We start from the raw sequence: 22,151 nt of genomic DNA on the forward strand, positions 1-22,151 counted from the left end.
AAACAAACAAAAAATGGACTTCATACAAAACTAAAATGTTTATTTGCAAATTTGACATATACATATATAATTTTGAAGCTATTTAGCCAATCAACATAGGTGTACGCATTAGAAATATTTGACGGGGATATTTTTAGCAGATCTAGCTTCTCCTTGAAGGTGGTTTGGAAGTTCCCAGTCAGATACATCTATTGTCTCTGGTACATAGAAGATAAGCAGAGCTGTTCTTTCCTTGTCAACATATTGTAACATCAGAAAATGGACCAATTTGGTTATTTATTATACAACGGACCCACACAAAATATGTTGAATCAGCTAGAAACTCTCCTTCAAATATGTACCCTGTTGTGTTTAAAATCCATGCTTTTGTGTTGTCAACAAATGCCTGTTGAATCCAGACTTCATATTTAATATCTTCTTTGATCACCGCCTTCAAATATTTAACATTCCAAGGTTGTTGCCAATTCACTTCCAGCTTTACAACATCAACAGCCATCAATTTTCTACACACTACTTTGTTGACTTTAGCAGGATATATTTGTGGTGTGTCCCTCTCTCCAGCAAGATCTTCAGAAATAGATTTTCTTACTGCACTAATGAAAGAATGAACATCTACAACCGTGTCTTGGTAGATCCTGAACAACCATTCTGGATCGTTACAACAAAGGTGTAAAGGCACCTCTGAACTATCTAATATCCTATTTTGTTCTTCAGCCGATAAATGATCAATGCCTCCAAATTCAGCAAGAGCACTCTTATTAAAGACTGTGTTTTCTCTTTCCATATTGCGCCATGCAAGATATTTGACGTTTAATCCTGGGATGGAAACCAATGTTTTGTACGGTGTGTAGTGTTCAGGGTTCACAGCAAATGGAAATATTTCAACTAACAGAGCTCCTTTCTGAAGAAACATGGACAGAATCAAGGCAGATCCATGAACTCCAATCAGTACATCTGTAGATGATATCCTCTGAATTGCCTCTTTTATACTTGTATCTTCAAGGTGTAACAATTGGACACTAATGTGAAGATCTCTAGCTAGTGCCATTACTAAGTGTTCTTCATTCAATATCAACCGATTGGTTCTACGCCCAATCAATATTCCATTTAATCTACTTTGTGATTGCTCTTCCTTCTCAATACCCAATTTAGCTTTTAGATAGTCTGTGAAAAGTAGAATAGTTCTTGCAGTGATTTTAGAATTTCTAACAGAACCTTGTGGTTCCTGGAATCCATATTGGTACCAAGTTGTTGCATTAGATAATCCAATAAATGCCCTTTCAAAACAAACAAGAGAATTACCAGACTTGTTTAGATCAGATTTCAATAAAGGTATCTGCGATGAAAAGAGTTTGTACAGATGGAAATGATCAAGTTTAGCATGTCCATCAAAGAAAAGAAGACGACTATCAGATGAGTTGATGTCCCCGTAATTGATTTCTGATAAAGTGTGGAACAATGGCAAAAGATCATCATGAAAAACATGCATCAAGTTGGACGGATTGAAACGGTTGAAAATGAAACTATTTCCATGCAGAAGAAATATTTGATCAAAGCTCTCCATTGCCTCTAATGGTAAATCTACAAAGTTGAAATACTGAGTGTTATGGTTTGGTACAGACGATAGATCAGTCAATGCTGGACTGAACCGATCTTGTGGTAGTCCTGATGCCATGCTTCTTGGCCCATGAAAGAAAATAAAATCATCATTCAAAGAATTATAACAAAGATAATGAAACTTGCAAGTTCTATCTACATTGCTCTCACCACGGCACCAAGCTGACGTGCCACTGTCCAATTGGCTTGCCTCAACTTGAATAAAGCCAGAATAGTTATTGATGTTCAAAGGTCGAAGCAAACAATTTTCCTTAATTTTGTCGTTTACGTTCTTGTTGATATAGCTTAAGTATGCCAAAGCGATGATACCAAGAGTCATCAATAACTCGTAATGGTTCATACTTTTAGTTTAATGCAATACAAAATATTTTGAAAGCTGGCAAACAGTTTATCATAACCATCTGAAAGATTAAAAAAAACAAACATGTTATTTTCAGTTGCAAAATGTAACCACATAGGCCTGATAAAACAGAAATAGGCAAGTGGGTAGTAAGAGGTGTAGTGGTTGGTATAAAATATTCCCCTCTTTTATAATAATAGGACCCTACTGTACTTCTCCAACTCCCCACATATTATTAGCCAAAACATTTTTTCTTTGTAGGACAAAAATTACCGTTTAATGACGTAATTGCAAAATACACGACCCTGATTGGCTTACAAAAATAAATCCGGGTCTCTTTAACAGACTACCACTTCTGGCCAATCAGAAGTAAGAAAATAGCGTTTTCTGAAATTTGAGCAATTTGAAGACGACGACGGTGTGAACATTTTCTGAACTACTGTTTTCTTCTTTAAATTATACATTTTAAAAACTATCTATCCAGTTGATTACAAACGATATCTAAAATGAAGTCTTTCAACTATCTATTCAGCATCTTAGCGACTTTATGGAGTGAGATTTTAGTGGAATATACTCAATCGTTTAGGCATACGTCTCTAGCAGCTAACACGGTAAGTACGTTACATATAGGCATACTATAGACCTCTCAGCGGTGGTGGTACTTAGCGGTGGTGTAGGCCTACAACTAGAAGGCCTAGCCCTATCTGTTGTAAATGGTAAAAGTGATGTATTATACGTTGACTCTATGATATAGTAGTATCAATATCAAATAATGAAGACAATGGTGATTAAAATAGATTGAAGGTAATCAAAACTTGTACTTTTCATTTGCATATAGGCCTAGTACAACACACCAACACACGCCACATTTGTGTTCGGATCAGTGTAGGCCTAGTACATTAGTACGCAATTTCAAACTTGCTTAAAACCATAATAAAGAGGCCTAACTGTTAAATATACATACAGGCACGGTCTTGGTCAATTATTACCTTCTAAAGCAGGCGGTAGGCCTATCATAATAATGCACCTGCGAAAACAACATAATACACAATTTCTCTATTCCTTTGTATTATTTTGATATGTCAAAATAACATACAGTATACTGTATAGAACGCCACCACGCTATTCACAAACGGATTGTTACGATCTAATCTCACGTCTTATGCTCACTCAGCAATCTACTACTCAAATATTTCTTTGCTAAATGGGAAATATTTAAATCAATCACAGAAATTAATTTGCATATCATTAGTCACGCATGCGTTAGAAACCCTGGATATATATCAGCTATCGCGACTGGACGAGCTATCATAACTGATTATTCGATCTTCTGAATTACAAACACGGTTACGGAGGAATAAACAATACTCAAAGCTTAGTGGACAATATGGCATCTGAGGAAAGTCCAAGTGCAGTTGATGTTCCCGCCGAAAATGGAAATAATGATGAAAAAGTTGAAGTTGAGCAGGCAACTGAAGCAGAGGATGTTAACGAAATACGGGCGGTGTTTTTGACGGCTTTTGGGGGTCTTCAGCGGATGAAGGTTCAGAAAATTTCTGAGCCAACTCCATTAGAAGGAGAGGTGGTCGTACGTGTAAAAGCATGGTAGGCCTATGTTTACGGATAAACTATTTCTTTAATAAGTATCATTGTATTATTTATTGTTTTAATTATTGAATTATACTATATTACGTCATTGATTAAAAGCATCAGCATTCGTCGTAAGCGTTTGTATTGATATCAATACCATCAATTAAAGATCAATTTGTTATTAATAGTTACAAACATTGAATGATAAAGTGAGTTAAGTGGTAGTATTATAGTACAATGAATCGATTGATATCGAATTTTTGACACCGAGCAAACCTTTCAATTGTCTTAGGTATAATACTAACGACAGTTTTTCATTAGTAAATTACTGATTACTTCTGATAGGTAAAATAGCTTTTTATAATATTAACGATCTGGCTATGTACGTTCAATGATGTTTCAAGGCCCGGAGTTTATCTGATAAAATGACTTGGCCATCCGACATTTGAGGAGAACTGGGACTGAAGGGGAATCCATACTACTGTATAGTATTTTTTGACGACCAAGTTCCTTGGAAATTGATTGATTGATTCATATTTGCATCGTTAGTTTAATTTGTATATACTGTACATTCAAAATGTAGGTGATTTTCTCATAAATAATAATTGTTTAACAGACTGTAGGCCTAAAGGATTCCAAATGATGTATGGACATATCATGGTACCGTACAATATACAACCACAGTCAATTTAAATAATGTTTAAATAAATTACCGTACATTATTCAGTTTGTCGTTAAGTAAACACCGTACTTGAAATTAAACGTAATAACTTTCGTATCAAGCAATTTGGTAAATCGATTAAACACGATAAATTGGTAATTTGACCGAATATCAGTAATGTGCTGGCGAGACGAGAGAGCTACATAATGCGAACACTTCATCAATTTCAACTAGACAGCAATTGACGCTTTGCCAATTCAAACATATATTTTTTGTCAATTTCATATTTCTCGGACAAATCACTAATTGATTTACGTAAGCCTCAATAGTAGAATCTAATAATAATAATAATTGTTACAATTTCAATGATGCAATATTTTTGTTGTAACATAAAAAAAACATGAATAATAAAGACGACTGCATTAACACCCACGCTGTCTTCTTCGATGTTTTAAATATCATGGCAACATTTCAACCGCAAAACTAGTATTATTTATACATAATGGCAGGTATTTGAAACAGTTTTTAAAATATAGTAAGCCTGCCTTGGCTGCATAATAAAATACGTCTTGGGATCAGGCATCATGCAGACTCTGCAATTGCGCGGCAATGCTCAGTGGAAACTTGAACAAATTTCACATTATTACAGTATAAGTAACCGAATTACTGTTTATTGTAATTTACTGTTATTGCCTGCTTCATAGGCGTTAATATGTATCAGAAATAATGGAAGGTTGTTTCCACTTCGTCGGACTATTCATTACGATAACGCATTGTGAGATCACTATAATAACCGTTCGAGGTTGTTGACGCCATGGTACTTGCACGTAAATTAAAACTCTAAAAAAAAGAACAATATTTTAATGAATTAATGTAAAATGACTTGCAACATTGTACATTTATAATTTAGTCCGCAGTGGCTTAACTTTGTCGTTACCGGTGCATTTCAACGTTTCAAATAGTACTCTTTTTATCGTTCTTAATGGCGGAGTCCACCTTTTGCACTGGACTATTAATTGTCATTTTTTTGGGTACAACCTAATTTATTAACGTTATAGGCCTATCATTATACACAGAAATGACAGTGTGTTGTGTACAAAATGACTGTATTTAGAGTTAAATTGTGTTAACAGTAAATCGTCGTTTAATATTTATCAAAATACTGAACCTTAATCCCAGAATCATAACACAGTTAAATCATAACACCTGCTAAAATGATATGTCGAAGTGGCTAATTTGCCGTTGGATCTGGTGTTTTACCATGTAAAATATGACGTCAGAGCAATTAATACATTGACGTGATAACAGATAATTATTATAGTAGAAACGGATATCTAATCATCGCGAGAAACTCGGTGAATAATACGAAACACGATATTTCTCGATTATCGAAAAGGCAGAGAGAAAAGCATATATTTAAAATGAATGCGTGTGGATCTCTGTAAATGATCAATAGGATCAATGAAGCAATGTAGGCGAGACATGAGTGAGATGGTTCGTTTCAGAAAGAACATAGGCCTAGGTCTAATATTTACGGCATGAACATCGATGAGTTTACGAAATATTAGTAAATGTTACGTTGGTCCCATCTAAATGGGGAAAAAGCGGCATGTTAATTTTTTTTTCATCCCACCGGATTGAAATTGAAAATGTATGAGTGAAGAGAAAAAACACAAAACATCCGAAGACATGGAATTTGAAAAAAAAAACCGTAAAAAAACTATATGAAGTAACAGAACATTAATTTTCATTGGGCATAACCACCTGTAATGGCATCACACTGTAATTATCGGGATCGAACGATTTGTGCCCTAAAGCTTTTCAACTTAAATGTCAGTTTTTTTTGTTTTTTTTTTATTAGTACAGTTAGGTTTCTATTGTGAAGTTTTTTAACTATATAGTGCCTAACCTCTCATAGCAAGGTGCGATCGATGCATGGATGGCAATACCTAAAACTAACTGTAACCGTTGTATATTTAAATGTATAACAATAATGATCAGCGCCTCAAACGACAACAGCCCTGTACTTTATCTTGAAAGTTTTAATCAATAAACGATGTCAACTAAGAAGTCAAAGTTGTTGGCATTTGAAGGAATGTCAGAACATTTCTTCAAGCGATCTTTTGAATCGATAAAAATGTTAATTATTTGCGTGGTAGTTTGAGATTGTCAACGTATTATCACGATTGATGTACTAAATAATCTATGCATTTAAAGAAAATTAAACCTGTTTTTAAAACATGTTTTAGCTATTCGATCTGATCATTGCTCGTAATGACATATTACAACAAGGGAAAAAACGGTATATCTATACATAATGACAACAAAATGGTATAGCGATCACACCCTTAGGAAGGCTCAGTTAATCTGCCGTGAAAACGTGAAAAAAACGGAACGGGAAAAATTTACAGACAAAATGTAGACCTACGTTACTATTAGGCTACGTGATTGCGATTTCAATCTTTACTTATGTTTGCAAGCTGTAGGGTTTTAGAAAATGTGCACGTTTTCATACAGTATGAATACAGAATATACTTCGAACCGATATTCAGGTTACTGACGATCATGGAGTAAAGATTACTCCATGCTGACGATATTCACTGTAGGCCTATACCGTACATTTCAATCAAATTTAATAACAAAATTATTGAAAACGACGGAGGAAATTAATGGAAGTGAATGAACTAAACTGAAACATTGATTAGCGCTACATTAATTTTAAAACATGACTAAATAATACAGAAAAATATCAGATAACACGTTTTAAGATACAAAATATCGATAGGTGAACTTAAATCAAGGTCGTTGTGCTTATTTATATATGATTTATATTATATATGACAGATTAAGGTCTCATAATTCCACTTGAGTACACAATGTTTAGCGGAATATTCCGAATGGATCAATAATGTAACACGACTTGTGTCAGCGGCAGGAATGTACGGTGGCCAGCACCGATTATATCGCTTTAGTAAGATTCTTTTATATAGAAATGTTACCGGTAACAAACTGATTCGAACCTCATAATAGGGATGAACAGGGTACAGTTAGCTCCTAGTGCATTTTTTTTTGTTTATTATAAAATATACAAGTGATCAGTAGGCCTACCAATACGTTCTGTTTTATGGTATTTCTTCTCTTTTTTACTCTTTCACTTCGCCTGGGTAGTTTTTGGTTATTGTTTTAATACGGTAGCATATTCTATATTATTTTGTTTCTGTCTACATTATAGTACTGTAAAACACATAATATCAATATGAAATATTGTATAGCATAACGCCTAATATAATTTTATACAACGTACTATATCCTTCGCTACCTTTGTTGTACACTTGCATAATTTATTCGTACAATGCAATTGTAAATTAGATTTTCACGTGAGTAGACCTTTTTTAATATCAAATATAAATGAATACAGTGAAGACGACCTATTCTCCTTCTTCGCTGGAATAAAATAACAATTATGAAAGGCACTATTGATTATTTTAGAGTGTAATAGTAAAATATTCCAAAGAATACACAAAAGCACAAGAAGACGCGTAGGTGTTATTAAAGGAGTTCTATAAAATTCACAAATACTTGAGTAAGCTTAGCAGCACTATTATTAAAATTAACTGAGAACAATCTTGACATACATACATACTGTTTAGTAGTCATTTTTGCAGTTAATATGGTACACTTAAGGGTTCCAATTCAAAAAACCCAGGAATCAAACGACATCAAACCTAACTGAGAGGTTCCAAGTTAATCTTCCGATGGAGGAAATATACATATATTTCCTCCATGATCTTCCCAAGTTTAAGATGGCACCAGAGTATATTCATGATCTATTAAGCTCTGTCTACACTATTATTGACAAAAAAGTGTGATGTGCCCAAATATGGTAGTGATATGACATCATCATGTCCATATATGTGCAAATCACATTTTTTTGTCACATAAAGTTTGATAGTGTAGACAGAGCATCCGGGGACCAACGATATCAAAATGATTCTACTGAAGTTACTACTAACTAAATTGTTTAAATGTTTATGCGATTTACTTTGCAAGCTTTTTTAGATCACACTGCCTCAAAAATGTCTACATTGAAACTAATACTAATAAAAACTCATACTTTACTGCAGTAATCAAAATGCTGTAACTGCAGTAGAATAATATTGACATTATCTCTAACTCTATCAAAGCATGATACTTGTATCTTGGTTTGCTGCAATATAAAAACAAAGTAATACAATCTAATTAAAAACCTTCAAGTCAGTATTTATTGATATACGTATTCAATTATTGAATTATTTTAAAAATTAAAATGATCATAGTGAAAAATTAAAGTTGGTAATTGTTCAGCCTGAGAAAGAGTATTGTAGCCTTACCATAAGCAGGGAGTAAGGATGTTGGATTGACTATCGCCAAAATGTCTACTTTCTTCCCAGCCAACTATCAGCGCCACATTAATCAGACAGCAAGTTATGCAATATTTTTACTTATTTATCAACTTCACAGGGTTTTTATTTTTCACAACTATTATTACAAAATTCAACGCGGTTGTTGAGACTGTGAATGACTGAGATTACTTAACGCTATGTAAATTGCCCATTAGAACATTTGCTAAATTAACTCTTAATCCTTTATGCATAGCCTCAATGTGACAATCTGTTCGATATGACAATTTTTCCAATTTACCATTAAATACACTGTAAATGTTTCTAAATTTTGAACTGTAAACTTTCAGAATAGCTTAGTTAAGTAAACACTACGGCTACTAATAAACATATTTTTTTATAGATTAAATGATAGTCATATCAGTAACTGAATCACGTTGTGATAATATCATAGTGGTTTCATGTGCACTACTGTACATCCCCAATTGAACTAGGCTATTTTTTTTAAATATAAAACTGGAATTTCCTCAAAACACACCAAAAAACCTCATGTGTGTAACTAAATAATATGTAATGCAATGGGGAAAATGCACTATGAATAATTCATAGAAATTTTAACTCAGACACAATTTCATAACATTTTTTATGGGTACTTTATTTTTGTATAAAAATAGTAGTCATGAATTATTCAAAATGTTTGCAAGCGAGAGAATTAGCTTACTAAAGCTCTGTCTACACTATCAAACCATGAAGGTATAACATTAATTTTATACCTCCATAATATCAAACTAGTGTGATGTGCCCAAATATGGTAGTGATATGACATTATCATGTCTATTTATGGGTACATCACATTTTTTGTATTTTATACATTCTGCACAGACAAGATACAATTAGTTGCTACACAGTACATTAAACATTCTACACTCACACCTATTGCACATACAAAACATGGGAGAACAAGTATTCCTGAACATTGTATTATCATATATTATTATTGTACATCTATCTATATCTATTGAATAACTGACTGATTTATATAAGTCAAGTCTTGAGATATAATCTCTTATTCCCAACTAGCTCTTAACTGAAATATACAGTTTACCATGGTCAATATTTGTCCAGGGATAGTGGTACCTACAGTAATGGAAATCGTAACGCATTTAACTCGGCAACTCCTATCATCAGCAGAGATCATGCCATCCACTGCTGGATTTAACCATCCTCAAGCATTTTCCATTTTCTTTTTCTCTGAAGAAATTGACCAGTTTAATCATGTCCACCTCCTGTTTCACTTTCTTATAACTGTAGTCCAATAGTGTAATGTAGTTTTAATCTCCTTTGATTTAAAAGCAGGCATGCATTGCTAAATTTGTACATTTTTCTATACATTCTTAGCATATTTTCTCTAGATAGAGATACAAATTTTCATTTTTAAATTATTATTCTGTGTTATAAACATGTTTCAAATTGTAAACTTAATGGACTGCTAGCTTTACTAAATGACCGTTTGACCAGTTCACTGACTGAATGATTTTCTATAATCTACAATATGACAAAATGATGTGCAGTCTGAAAACAGTTATCATTCTCGAGTATGTTTTCTACTATTATTGTTTATTTAATTAAGGAATTTTCGAGAAACTTTAAGAATAAAATGTGAAAGAAGAAAAATGATCTGTTCTGATCAGTTTACAATCACAGTAGCTAGAACATTTATACAATTATACAGCGTACAGTACATTTAAGATGGTGTTTGTAACAAAAATACGATATTAAATACTAATCAAAATAAAGTGCCTTTTGCATAATATATTCATGGCTGTACCAATTCCAACACCTAATAACAATATGGGCTATTAATAGCAGCAATCAATAGATTTACTTCAGGTACCCAACTGTGTCTGTGATAATTAGTATTTTCAAATATATACGGTACATCTTACTGTACTGTAGTAATCAGAATTTATCACATTGTTACATTGTGGCTGACCAAGTAATAGGTATAAATGGGCTTTTTAGGGTTGGTGATGGCATTCTGAGTAGAATAAATTTGACATGGTCCTTAATTTCTCTGTTAGACCCACTGGCCATGCAATTAATTTTTTAATTGGTTGGTTTTAATTTCTAGGGTTAAAGTAATTGTTACACATTAGAAGAAGGTTAACTAATTTCATAAATTAGAGAGAGACCATTTTTAATACAGTAAAATGTTAACATTTACCAAAATGTTTTGAATTAGATAGGACCTAAAGCAATTAAAATAAAATTGTAGTTTCAAATAAATTGTGTGATGTATTAACAGCCGCATTTTATGACTAATGAAAAACATGAGGTTTGTGAGGCAGTCACAATAAACAGTGTGTATGAAAACAATATTTTAGAATAATTGAATAAACAAGATTAAATGATGGTTACTGCAGTACCTGCAGTATAGTAATTTTGATGACATGGTCCCTTAAAGTGAAAATGTCTGTAGTATTGAACATAATTCTAGTGACTTTTTTAAACACTGCTATTACAGAGATAAAAGGCATCTGAAGAAAGATATCGTCTTAAATGTCAACATCATTATCATTTCATTGATGCATGCAAAGCACTTGAGAGTATTACCGTAGATCTAAATTGCAAATGGTGTAAGATAGGCGAGTAGGCGAGAAAACCAACAACGAATTCTACTTTAAAAAAATTAAGTTCGAGATAAGGTTTCTGTTAATATTTTATAATGAAAAAAAAGATTTTTATGTCTAACTGATGTTATAACAATTACTATGTAGGAGATTGTTTGGAATTTGCCAAGAACAACAAGCTAAATGTTGTACTGCAGCATTGGTTGGCTAGCTAGGTGTTCACGCCTCCTCTACTCTCAAGATTCAATTTATTATTGTCACATAATATTACATACATGAAATTTGTTTTCTTGAGCTTAGAAACATAGATACAATACAATATAAAAACGTAACACCTAACTTATTATCTCTTTTTGAAAAATGTACATTATGTAGATGACAAGCATGGGAAAAAAATAGTCTCTAAAACAGTTGGTTTTAACTTTGCATTGCCGAATTCTACCAGATCTATAACTGTACTCTGTATGTCAATAATGCATATTATATGCCTACCATTACCCTCAAAATGAAGAGAATAACTTATTTCTATAATAAAAATTTGTTTAACATACTACATTTATTTTTTGTTCCATCTTTTTCCCTTATATAACAACCTTGTTTAAAATCGTTTTTGAAATAATAGTTAGTATACTCATACTGTAGATAGTCAATTGATTAATCAATAAATCATTATGTTATTAAATATTACTAACATTTCAATTCATTATTATGTAATGATGTATTTGAAATGAAAAATTAATGCAAGAATATACTAGAATTTATTACCTACAGGCATACAGTAACTATTCATCATTATTTAATATTAAATACAGCATTTGGACCCTCATATCTAACGAGTAATACTAATACGAGTTTATTATATTTTAATTCAGCGGCCTAAGTTTTGTTGATTTGATGCTACGTCAAGGAGCCCTTGAGAATCCTCCAAAAACTCCTTTAGTGATGGGTTTTGAGTGTGCTGGTGTAGTGGAGGCAACTGGTACAGGTGCAACCAAGTTCCAGGTAACTTTATAGTATACTACAGTACTACATAAGAAGATTTGTTAAGCTGTATGGAGTGAGTCTGTTGCCTATTCTCACTCCTGGTTATTTTTCATTGGTGACCAAATAAATATTATCATTATTATATTAAGCCATGGAGAATGTTTTCCTCCATGGTTAAGCACACATATCCACTGTAGTACTCAACGGCCTAAATGCTCATGTATGCTAAATGTCATAGTATTTAATTTTAATTTGAAGTATAAAACATTCAATAATCTTTAAAGAAATGCCTACAAAAATTGAAAGAATGTTATACTTTAGTTTCCTCAGCTGTAGGAAGAACATGAAAAAGGACTTATTGTACTAATTATCTATATAAAAATTCTGTACGTTTAAGTTCTCCTACTTAGGTAATGTAGAGTACTAGTAATGGATTTTAAAATTAAAATGTTATCATTTTATTATAGCACGGTGATAGAGTGATTGTCTTTAAACGTTATGGGACATGGGCAGAGATCGTAACAGCAGCTGAACGCTTCTGCTTTCGTATGCCTGCCAGTATGAGTTTTGAAGAGGCAGCATCACTACCAATGAGCTACTTGACTGCCTACATGATGCTATTTGATATTGCATCCATCAAAAGTGGAAAATCTGTCTTAGTTCATTCTGCTGGTGGAGGTGTTGTAAGTAAGACTTAATTTGTATAATCATAACATTCTTTTAGAAGCTCTTTCTTTTGAATTTAAAGACATCTTAAGTTTGCGTTGAAGTACAGCAAATTTAAATATTACATTTATTTATTCTGGCATACTGTACTATAATCTCTTACTAGATTACTTATGAGAAAGCCAAAACCGAGCATACAGTAATAGAAAATCTATTTGTAATGCCAATTTCAATTGTGTATAATAAAGTTGTTCTGAATTTGAATTTTATTCTATTGTTATGAATAACTTTACATCCTTTCAAATAACATAACTCAAGCAAATTTAGAGACTTGCTTATCCGACCCCACAATACTGTACCTTCTGAAATTTGAATAATGACTTAGGGAAGCTGCACACTAGCATCATGGGCAAATGTGAAAACACCTGAATTGGCCACACTGACAAAAGGAGAAGCATGAAGTTGAAAAGTGTAACAATCAAGTCCACAGCCTCATTAGCAATTGTTGTATTCGATTGGGAACTTTCGTAGACAACATAAAGATTTGTTGAATACTTTTTGTATCCGAATGATAAATTGTAAACGGATTGTGCTCAACAGAAAATCATTCGAATAGAAAACGTTACCAACGCAAGCTTTTTTGTTAACAATCTCAACGCTAAGAATACTCTTAAGTAAGTTAGATAAGTACTTATCTACGGAAAAACTATACTCAATGGTAAAGGCCCACGGCAATTGATTGTTGGAATGGCGCTACACAGATGAAAATTATCATTATCCATCCCATAATAATGGCATTTTGATTCTTTAGGGTACAGCTGTATCGCAGCTCTGCAAGACAGTTGAAAATGTACAACTATATGGCACAGCCTCAGCACATAAACATGACGCACTGCAAGGACAATTTACTCATTTAGTAGACCGTAACACTCATGACTACCATCATGAAATTAAAAGGTACAGCTTCTCAATACACTAATTATTATATCATTATAAAATACCTTGATTTGACATTGCATAATCTCATGGGACTGTTGATGAAGAGGTGTAATTACATTTGCATATTGCCTTGGCAATGACAATTTTCAATCTTATTTTGTGCAGATTTATAGACTTTTTAAAAAATGTATGTATATTTGAAAACGTTACAATTGGTTGTACTGTACTGTACATGGAATGTATGCTAGAATTATCATAAGCAAGCAAGTGTACACATTTTTCAAATATTAACAAAATTGTAGAACTTGTATTACTATAACATACCATGTTGTATTGTTGGTTTTCTCATAATGTATATTCTTTTGTACATATACACATTGTTTTGGTCAAATATATTTATTTTTAATAACAAATTATACAATTTATTAAGAATGCTTTTTTAAGTGACTTCAAAATCATACGTGCAGTAAAAAATGTAGTACTGCAGTAAGTGCTGCTGACAATTACGACTAAATTTATTAAAAAGTAAATACTGTAAGCTCAGAAAAGAAAATCAAACATACAAGAGTGTTTTCCTTAATAAAAATTATCGTAACACATCGTAATGGGCTTGCAATGTAATGGAGGATGAGAGCAATGAAAGCCATTAGACCATAAGCTGTTAAAGCAGGTCTGTTTGTCGAGTACGCCGAAAGATTAACGTTCATACGGTTCCAGTTGAACCAACTGTGTTCATCATAGCTAGTTAATTTTGCTATTTAATAGTGAGTGTTTTTGCTGACACATCGCATTAGAATAATGTAATTTTGTGGAATTTACTAGCGTAAAATAAATTATATATTTAAATAATAATAATAATTATATAAATATTGTTAACAGATAAAACAAAAAATGAAATCAAAAAGCTACAAGAAAACATAAATTGATTTAAAAATTCACTGTCTGTCACATAGTAAAATATATTAAATACATTTATATTTGTAATAATTTTTTAAGCAGGCCAATAAAATGTTTTCAATAATACACTACAGAATGTCCACATTCTAAAATAAAAATAAATAGGTGTAAAATTCAATTCAGATTCAAATAAATGAACTTAATTCTTTTCAAGATGTGAAAATAATGTTAAAATATTGTTACTAGAAATTTCAAATTTTAATATAAAATGTTGATCTAACAATTACATAATACAGTATCATTATGAAATGAAGATTTCTCTTAAAAACCGTATTAGTATACAATTATATTTGATGTTTCGATCTATTTGATACTAATACTACTGAATTTTTATTAGTTTTTTTTTAATTTATTAGATGAGTGTCCAAAATATTTCTAAAATACTTGAAATATTGTGAAATTCAATTCAAATAATCCCCTCCATCTACAGTACAAATTAAATGTGTTTCATTTGTCTTTACTTTCAAAAATATTAAATTCAAATTTTATTCAGAGTAAATGACTGCCGTATGAGTTCAATTAAATATCAATTTATCAATACAGTAATATTATTTATCACTTTACATAAAATAAATTGAAAATTTACTAAGAATGTCCAGTGATAAGTGTAAAAATAGCTTCAAGTTAAACACATTCATTCCAATTATGGATATCTCTTTTGACGTTAATTGCAGTGTGCGAGTTTGACTGATAAATAGATGAAATCTCAGTAATCGTAAACAGAGAATTTAAACTATATATTCCTTTATTAGTAAAAATAATAGACAATTTGTTTTTGCAAAAGAAATTTGGAATATACTTTTACTTGTTAGTAGTAGTTAGTAATGGAAAATTGATGTAAGTCTATAATATTATCAAATTACAGTAAACCAACTGATCAATAAAAACATTTTATTTCAAATGCTGTGTGCAATAATTTTCGACATAGATCGTAAAATAAATAATGTTTGATACTTTATTTATTACCAACTAGTGTTAGATATTTTCAAAGTATGTAATTCTGTAAATTTTAGCCGACCATGTCATTTATTGTATATTATCAAGCATGCCTGCAACATTGTTATTTCAATATTGAATGACGGATTGAAACATTTTTATTTCTGTTTGTCTATGAGTTTTAAATACAAACTGTCAACAACATAAACATTTACAAAAGTGTGAACTTAAAATCTGAAAAACAGGAACCAAGAATAGGAATGTTGTTAATGATCTGAACTAGTTAAGTTGTCGGTAGTAATTAAAGACACTAGACCTGAAATTGTTGACATTTTGTGAAAATAATGCATACAAAATATATAACTTTAAATACATTAAACAGGTCATTTCTTGTTTTAAATATACTGTATGTTCTTCACGATGCATGTTTTTATTTATAGTGGACCACTACTACCACTAACTTAAATTGTTATAATCGACTTATTTATCACACTTTGAAACGTTTAAAGATGAAAACAATTATGATATCGCAATAGGTCCATATAGTATTTATTTTTACATAGTGTCTTTAATATAATAATGTACTTATTTATTTGTTTTTAATTCAACAATATTTTATGAGGGTGGTCCATCCAGCCGAAGCTTATCATTAGGGACCTTCACAAAAATACAACATGACAGACATAAACATGTAACAAACAAAACAAAAATTTGTAAAAATAGAATTTTAAAAGATTAAAAAAAGGACAAAAAAAAATCAAACATTTGTCATTTGAACAGATAAATATTATATTTAAATACATTTGATTTAAACTTACTTTATTGCAGCCTATCTCCAGATGGGATTGATGTTGTACTAGATTGCCTATGTGGAGATGACACTAATAAAGGATACACACTTCTAGCACCTATGGGAAAATATGTATTGTATGGTAAGAAAAATATATACTGTGGAGATCTACAAATATTATTAATCAATTACAATTATCAATCAATCAAACCTCATGAACTAAAATAAAGGACGAACCGACCTCATCAAAGGAATTTACCTCGGTCAAGTTGTCCTGTTTCTGCTAGGCCTATCCTAAATCCGATTTCGCATAGGCCTAGGCGTGGCCTTTTTAGTTAGCTTTAATTAAATACGCATAATAACATTATTATAAGTAATTGTGAGCCCACTTAATACAGTGAATAACAACAAAATTAATCTGCATTAATGTATAATTGACAAAACAATAATTTTAACTGCCGCGAAACATGAACACAGTACACATGTTTAGTAATGTTTTGTTTTGGTGTACAGCGCCACCAATGCAATCATAAAAAAGAATGTGAAAGTTCTCAGTTGAAAATTCAGTTGAATTATCGATGAGAAGATCATCATACTCCATGTTGTCATAATATGTGCAGACAATACAGGCTTTACTTTGTTTACATTAATTTCAAACTTTTAAAATATTAAAATTTTTCGTTTCAGGTTCTTCTAACATTGTAACAGGAGAAACGCGGAGTTTTCTGAGTTATGCAAAATCAGTAAGATAATAACAAAATAAAATGATAAAATATTTAAATAATTAAGAATATATTTACCTGGTGCAATGACATTTATTGTCATTTTCGCCTAGTGTAGGCCTACTGTTACAACCCCACTCGAACGTACCATCATTAACCATAACACCAACTCTGCTTTTAGTTAGGTACAATTCCAATTGAGTATATTCATTTTGCTCGATGAATTAATTTATAATTCTATAATTTATTTCAGTGGTGGCAAGTTGATAAAATCAACCCAATTAAACTCTACGAGGAGAATAAATCCATCGCTGGTTTCAATCTACTCAACCTCGTTTTCGAACAAGGCAGACACGACTTATTGAGTCGCGTGATGGCTGAGTTGATTCAAATGTATAACCAAAATAAAATCAAACCTATTATCGATTCCACTTGGGCATTTGAAGAGGTAGTTTATATTATAATCGATAGAAATGATTATACATGCCTACCTTATATTTTACATTATAAATCAATTTAGGCCTACTCAAGAAGGTGAACAAAACAGGAAGTTACATCCATACAGTATTTCAATTTCACTAGACCATCAAGTTTCACCCATGGCCAAATAAAAATAAAGTATAGTCCGGGAATAATATAGCCTTATTACGGAAAACATAAAAAACATTAAACATGTGAGAAGTATCCAGATATTAAAGTTAGTATATGGATAGTTGGCCTTCGAGGTATAGTAGCCGGGGGTTCGAAAGAAATGAAGTACCCTTTTCAAACTAGAAACCAGCAGTGAAACAGGCCTAATTAGCCAGGCAAACTATTTTCATGTTAATGCTTGCCCCTAGCTGCAGAAGAAAAAATAACCCCGTGTACACATTTTGGCTACGGGCTTGGCCTTGGCCATCATCAGCATACAGTTATAGCTAATAGGTATTAAAGCATTATCAAGATCTTTGTATTTAATAGTATTGTAAATTATTTTACTTTTTGAAGATTACTGATGCAATGCAGCGAATGCATGACCATAAGAACATTGGCAAAATTATATTAAACCCAAACCAAGAACGACGACGACAGTCGTGTCATGTAAGTATAAGCTCTGTCTACACTATCAATCAACTTTGACAAAAAATGTGATATACCCAAATAGGGTAGTGATACGCCCAAATATGGTAGTGATATGACATCACATTTTTTGTCACATAAAGTTTAGTCATAGCTTTACAATAGTTGATAAGCATCATCATTGTTGTAAGTATTATCCTTTGTCATTAGTAATACGTTTATACGATAGAAACAAGTCTTCCTTCTTCTATTTTCGGTGTCTTATTCACTTCCATCTATGAAATTGATAAGTAAAGTAGGTAGGGCAAGTAAACCAGATATTAGGCTTAATAACTAAAATAGTACTATTAAACACTTTCAGTTCATTTTCTGTTTTTTTTACAGAATGATATTCGTCGAGATAGCTACTCTCAAAGCAGTGACATTTCCCCACCAACAAGTTCAGAAAAGTAAATGACAGTGATAGCGACACATGGATCTTAAAACCTCTTTCATCATTCCGCTCCTTCCGAAATCCAAGTTTACATAAATGAGGAATTCCTTTTTGTTGTTTTTTATTCTTTAGAAAAAAATGTATACGTGGTTGTAAAATCCATAACTACTACAGTTTTTATATTAAGTTAATTATATTATTACATTCAAAATAGTTTTAAATGAGTTGCCTAAGTAAGGCAACCAATCTAAGTAGCCTTATAAGTAAGTTGCTTACCATAAATGTTCTGAATATTACAAACGAACGTTTGAGTCAGTTACCTAAAAGTCATCATCAAGAACTGATGAAACAACTTCCATTTTCACAGGTGACACGAATTTATACGTTTGATCGTGTGACATGCGTGTAATATTCGTATGATAGGTGAGTAATACTCGTATGAAAGGTGTGTAATATTCGCGTGACATGCGAGTAATATTATAGAGACGTAGAGAACAAGTTTATGTTTAATGAAATATCAGACAGCAACATTACACGTGAAACTCTTTTGACTCTATTTGCCATCCGCGCATGTAGGTCTACATGTTTAGTGGGCCTACCATAGGTGGCTGAGTTTAGATTTTCACTAAGCACGGAATGATTGTCTCAACATAAGCTGAAAATAGCGTGGACAAAACAAGTAAGTAGGCTATACTCTCAGTTATGGAAGATGGTGTATTAACTATTGCTCATCAAAAAGAGGTTAACAGTTACTTAAATCTGCCGACGTATTAACTGCATGTTAAAAGTTTGCCAAAAGTAATGTGAACATACTGAATCATAGAAAAGTGAATCTTCGATTGATACAATCGTCGTCCAATGTCTAATTTCAATTACCGATAATTTCCACAAGCATTTTTTTCATTTACATAAATATTAAAATAGCAATTCATATTTTTTTCATCATAATTTAAACCTTATAGCATCTAAGGGCCACCTGATTCTCGGTATATTGGCAAATTCCGTCATCCCCTATCACATGTGGATTTTATCATAAAAGCTTAGCTAAATGACTGAAGAAATTTTAGATAAAGTACCGAGAATCGGTTTAAGATGCCTTTAGAAAATTAAAAAGGAATAATCTTCAATACATACAAATATGGCAATCCCATTTAATAAAAACAGTATTTAAAACAATAATAATGCCTACCATTTCATTCATAGTGTAAATAGATATATGTGAAGTATGAAAAATGTAGTTTATTGATATTAAATCTATAGTATAAATATATTTATTGATATTTAACGAGTATTGTGCAATATTGTAAAAATCCGTATTGATAAACAATCGGTACCGGTATCATTATGAAAACGTATGAGGAATTTAAGTATAAACAAAAAGACATGTAAGACGAAAATAATAAATGTAATGTTAACAATATACATGTTAAATGTATTGATTGTGATTCATTCGATCACCATTATCAACACCATAAGAAAAGAAAAAAGCAACGAATAGACCTTCTGCATGTTTATATTTAGTTTTAACAAAATATAGTCGTCCGGGCCCGTAGATCTTGCTTCAGTCAATCTAGGCCTAAGGAAATTAGATTGAGAAAGGTGTACTTCTCCATCTAATTTTATGGACTTTGGGCTCTGTCTACACTATCACACTAGTTAGAGAAGAGCTAGAGAAAAAGAGTACAGTAACTCCGATCTCCACTGCGAACGTGCATCCACCAGAATCAGTGTGTTTTGCAAGTGGACGTCATGAGTTCAGTCATGCATCATGAATATTCATGATAATATGCACGCCCTCTATAGTTTCTGCCTTAACCTAATAGAAGAAAAAAATAAGCCGTCTGTGTAGTCGAATGGATTAGACTATGGACTTTGCATGTCGATGGACATTTTGCGTTCATTGAAAATGGTCTGTTATTTACGCCGAATCTTCTATTAGGCCTATAGTATTCGAGAACCATTTTTGGGCACGAAAATTGTTAATATATATACACTACTATTTTGAACCATATTTTATATAATATAAAGTTCAAAGTTAATATAGGCCTAACAAAAGTTTGTTTACGTGTTTATGAAGTTTTAAAGCGTTAAAATATAATGTTAATATTTTCAAAACTACTCAACGAAATATTTAAAACGTTATATTATAACATGAATCCAACTTACAGGGTAAATAACTAAACATGAACAAGCCAAATGACACGCAACGCACACCTTGTTTGGTCTCGAAAACCGCGTAGCCTGTCCTAAGTAGAGTCTGTATCTATCCTGATCTGTATCAAATAGTCATAATAAATAACATAGATTCTATATTTTTGTTTTTCACTTAAGTTACGTCACCCCTCGTCTGTTCAAACTGGCCATTAACGGTTCATGACAGGTCTGAAATCGAATCTTACCCAAATGATATTTCCTCTTCGTATTTTTTCCATAAACACATGGCCTGCACCTGGGAGCTCAGAAACCGACTTATGTCCTGCAGGTTCTCGGAAAAAAGATATACAGTATGTTACATTGTTGAGGTTGGTTGTTGCATTGGTTCCTCATGATTATTGCATTTTGTTTTACTCAAGTGAAATTTAGCAATCGTAAACGACCAAGCTAATGACGAAACATTATGATTTTGCAATTAAAATCAAGTAACGCCATCGGACAGAATACACAAACCAAAATGGTAAATGAATATACAGTAATAATTACCGTATTGTCTAGGAATTTTGATAACTGGTCATAGATTTGTAATCCATTAAAGTATAAGACTTGGTCTTCTTTAATAGAAATATCACCAAGTTTTTACTATTCGGTAACTTAAGTTTAATTAGGAATTAGCTACAAATATAATTAAATAAAATTAAAGTTGTAACAAACAGATATCAGCCAATCATTGAACATGCCTAACATTAATATTTAAAATACTTGATAGACCTATCAGCCATTACCCAGACCAAACTAAACTAACTTCTTTTATTTCTTGAACTGTTTCTAAATAAATGTTGAATGAATGAAAAGTGTATTAACGTATAAATTGCTTAGTCCTACTACATTTATAAACTAAAGTACAGTAACAAATTACTAATTCCAAACAAAATGTAGTCGTCCCTGTAGATCCTGCTCACAGACCTAAACACCAAACTCAATCTAATAATAGAGGAAATTAGATTGAGAAAGCTGTAATTAACATACTACTCAATCTATAGTTTCCTCTATTATTGAGCAGGACCAAGAAATTATGGGTCTATTCTGTACTTAATTATGTACTATTTTTTCGAATACACTCTTTCGTGTTTGTTCCCCTTTGTTTTATTATTTGTTGTTCATACGAAATCTTGTTTATTGTGTGACCATGGAGGGAACATGATGTGACTATTTAATTTCATGATTTTCTGTTTTTAAACAAAAAATCAATTCTAGTAAATGTTGTAAGTAAGACAATGACAAACACCCAGAC

At 31.9% G+C, this 22,151-nt stretch overlaps 2 protein-coding genes and 1 long non-coding RNA gene across 8 annotated transcripts in view; 1 reads left to right on the plus strand and 2 right to left on the minus strand.

Moving 5' to 3' along the window:
* The window catches only part of LOC144850327 (uncharacterized), a 150,108-nt gene extending 145,934 nt beyond the window's left edge, over positions 1 to 4,174 (minus strand). The window contains exon 1 of the long non-coding RNA XR_013614076.1: positions 4,162 to 4,174. This is a non-coding gene — a long non-coding RNA (uncharacterized LOC144850327). The remainder of the gene's footprint in view (positions 1 to 4,161) is intronic.
* Positions 24 to 16,979, minus strand: LOC144850320 (protein O-linked-mannose beta-1,4-N-acetylglucosaminyltransferase 2-like). Of its 5 annotated transcripts, none has more exons than XM_078707574.1 (3): positions 16,879 to 16,979; positions 16,518 to 16,607; positions 24 to 2,018 (listed from the first exon to the last, which is right to left on the minus strand). In XM_078707574.1, exon 3 carries the CDS (start codon positions 1,955 to 1,957, stop codon positions 236 to 238), a length of 1,722 nt encoding a protein of 573 aa, XP_078563700.1. In that variant the 5' UTR covers positions 1,958 to 2,018; positions 16,518 to 16,607; positions 16,879 to 16,979; the 3' UTR covers positions 24 to 235. The 5 variants fall into 5 exon arrangements, 4 of the variants coding, with proteins under 4 accessions (XP_078563700.1, XP_078563701.1, XP_078563702.1 ...); XM_078707575.1 differs by lacking the exon at positions 16,879 to 16,979 and adding an exon at positions 16,749 to 16,867; XR_013614074.1 differs by lacking the exons at positions 24 to 2,018; positions 16,879 to 16,979 and adding exons at positions 4,909 to 5,048; positions 16,749 to 16,867.
* LOC144850322 (synaptic vesicle membrane protein VAT-1 homolog-like) lies at positions 2,230 to 20,121 on the plus strand. Of its 2 annotated transcripts, none has more exons than XM_078707582.1 (9): positions 2,230 to 2,568; positions 12,090 to 12,219; positions 12,669 to 12,884; positions 13,679 to 13,824; positions 16,528 to 16,631; positions 17,177 to 17,232; positions 17,465 to 17,659; positions 18,199 to 18,291; positions 18,655 to 20,121. In XM_078707582.1, the coding sequence occupies exons 2-9, from the start codon at positions 12,112 to 12,114 to the stop codon at positions 18,721 to 18,723; spliced, it is 987 nt and encodes a 328-aa protein (XP_078563708.1). In that variant the 5' UTR covers positions 2,230 to 2,568; positions 12,090 to 12,111; the 3' UTR covers positions 18,724 to 20,121. The 2 variants fall into 2 exon arrangements, with proteins under 2 accessions (XP_078563708.1, XP_078563707.1); XM_078707581.1 differs by lacking the exon at positions 2,230 to 2,568 and adding an exon at positions 3,102 to 3,562.
* Positions 20,122 to 22,151: the final 2,030 nt, after the last annotated feature.

The sequence above is a fragment of the Antedon bifida genome, chromosome 8 (genome assembly GCF_963402885.1).
Source record: "Antedon bifida chromosome 8, ecAntBifi1.1, whole genome shotgun sequence".
Taxonomy (NCBI): Eukaryota; Metazoa; Echinodermata; class Crinoidea; order Comatulida; family Antedonidae; genus Antedon; species Antedon bifida.

Coding starts and splice junctions, on each gene's coding strand:
- LOC144850320 (XM_078707574.1), bottom strand. CDS start 1,957: ATGAACCATTACGAGTTATTGATGACTCTTGGTATCATCGCTTTGGCA.
- LOC144850322 (XM_078707581.1), top strand. CDS start 3,345: ATGGCATCTGAGGAAAGTCCAAGTGCAGTTGATGTTCCCGCCGAAAAT. Junction 12,220..12,668: donor CAGGTGCAACCAAGTTCCAG/GTAACTTTATAG, acceptor ATTTTATTATAG/CACGGTGATAGAGTGATTGT. Junction 17,233..17,464: donor TTCTGAGTTATGCAAAATCA/GTAAGATAATAA, acceptor AATTTATTTCAG/TGGTGGCAAGTTGATAAAAT.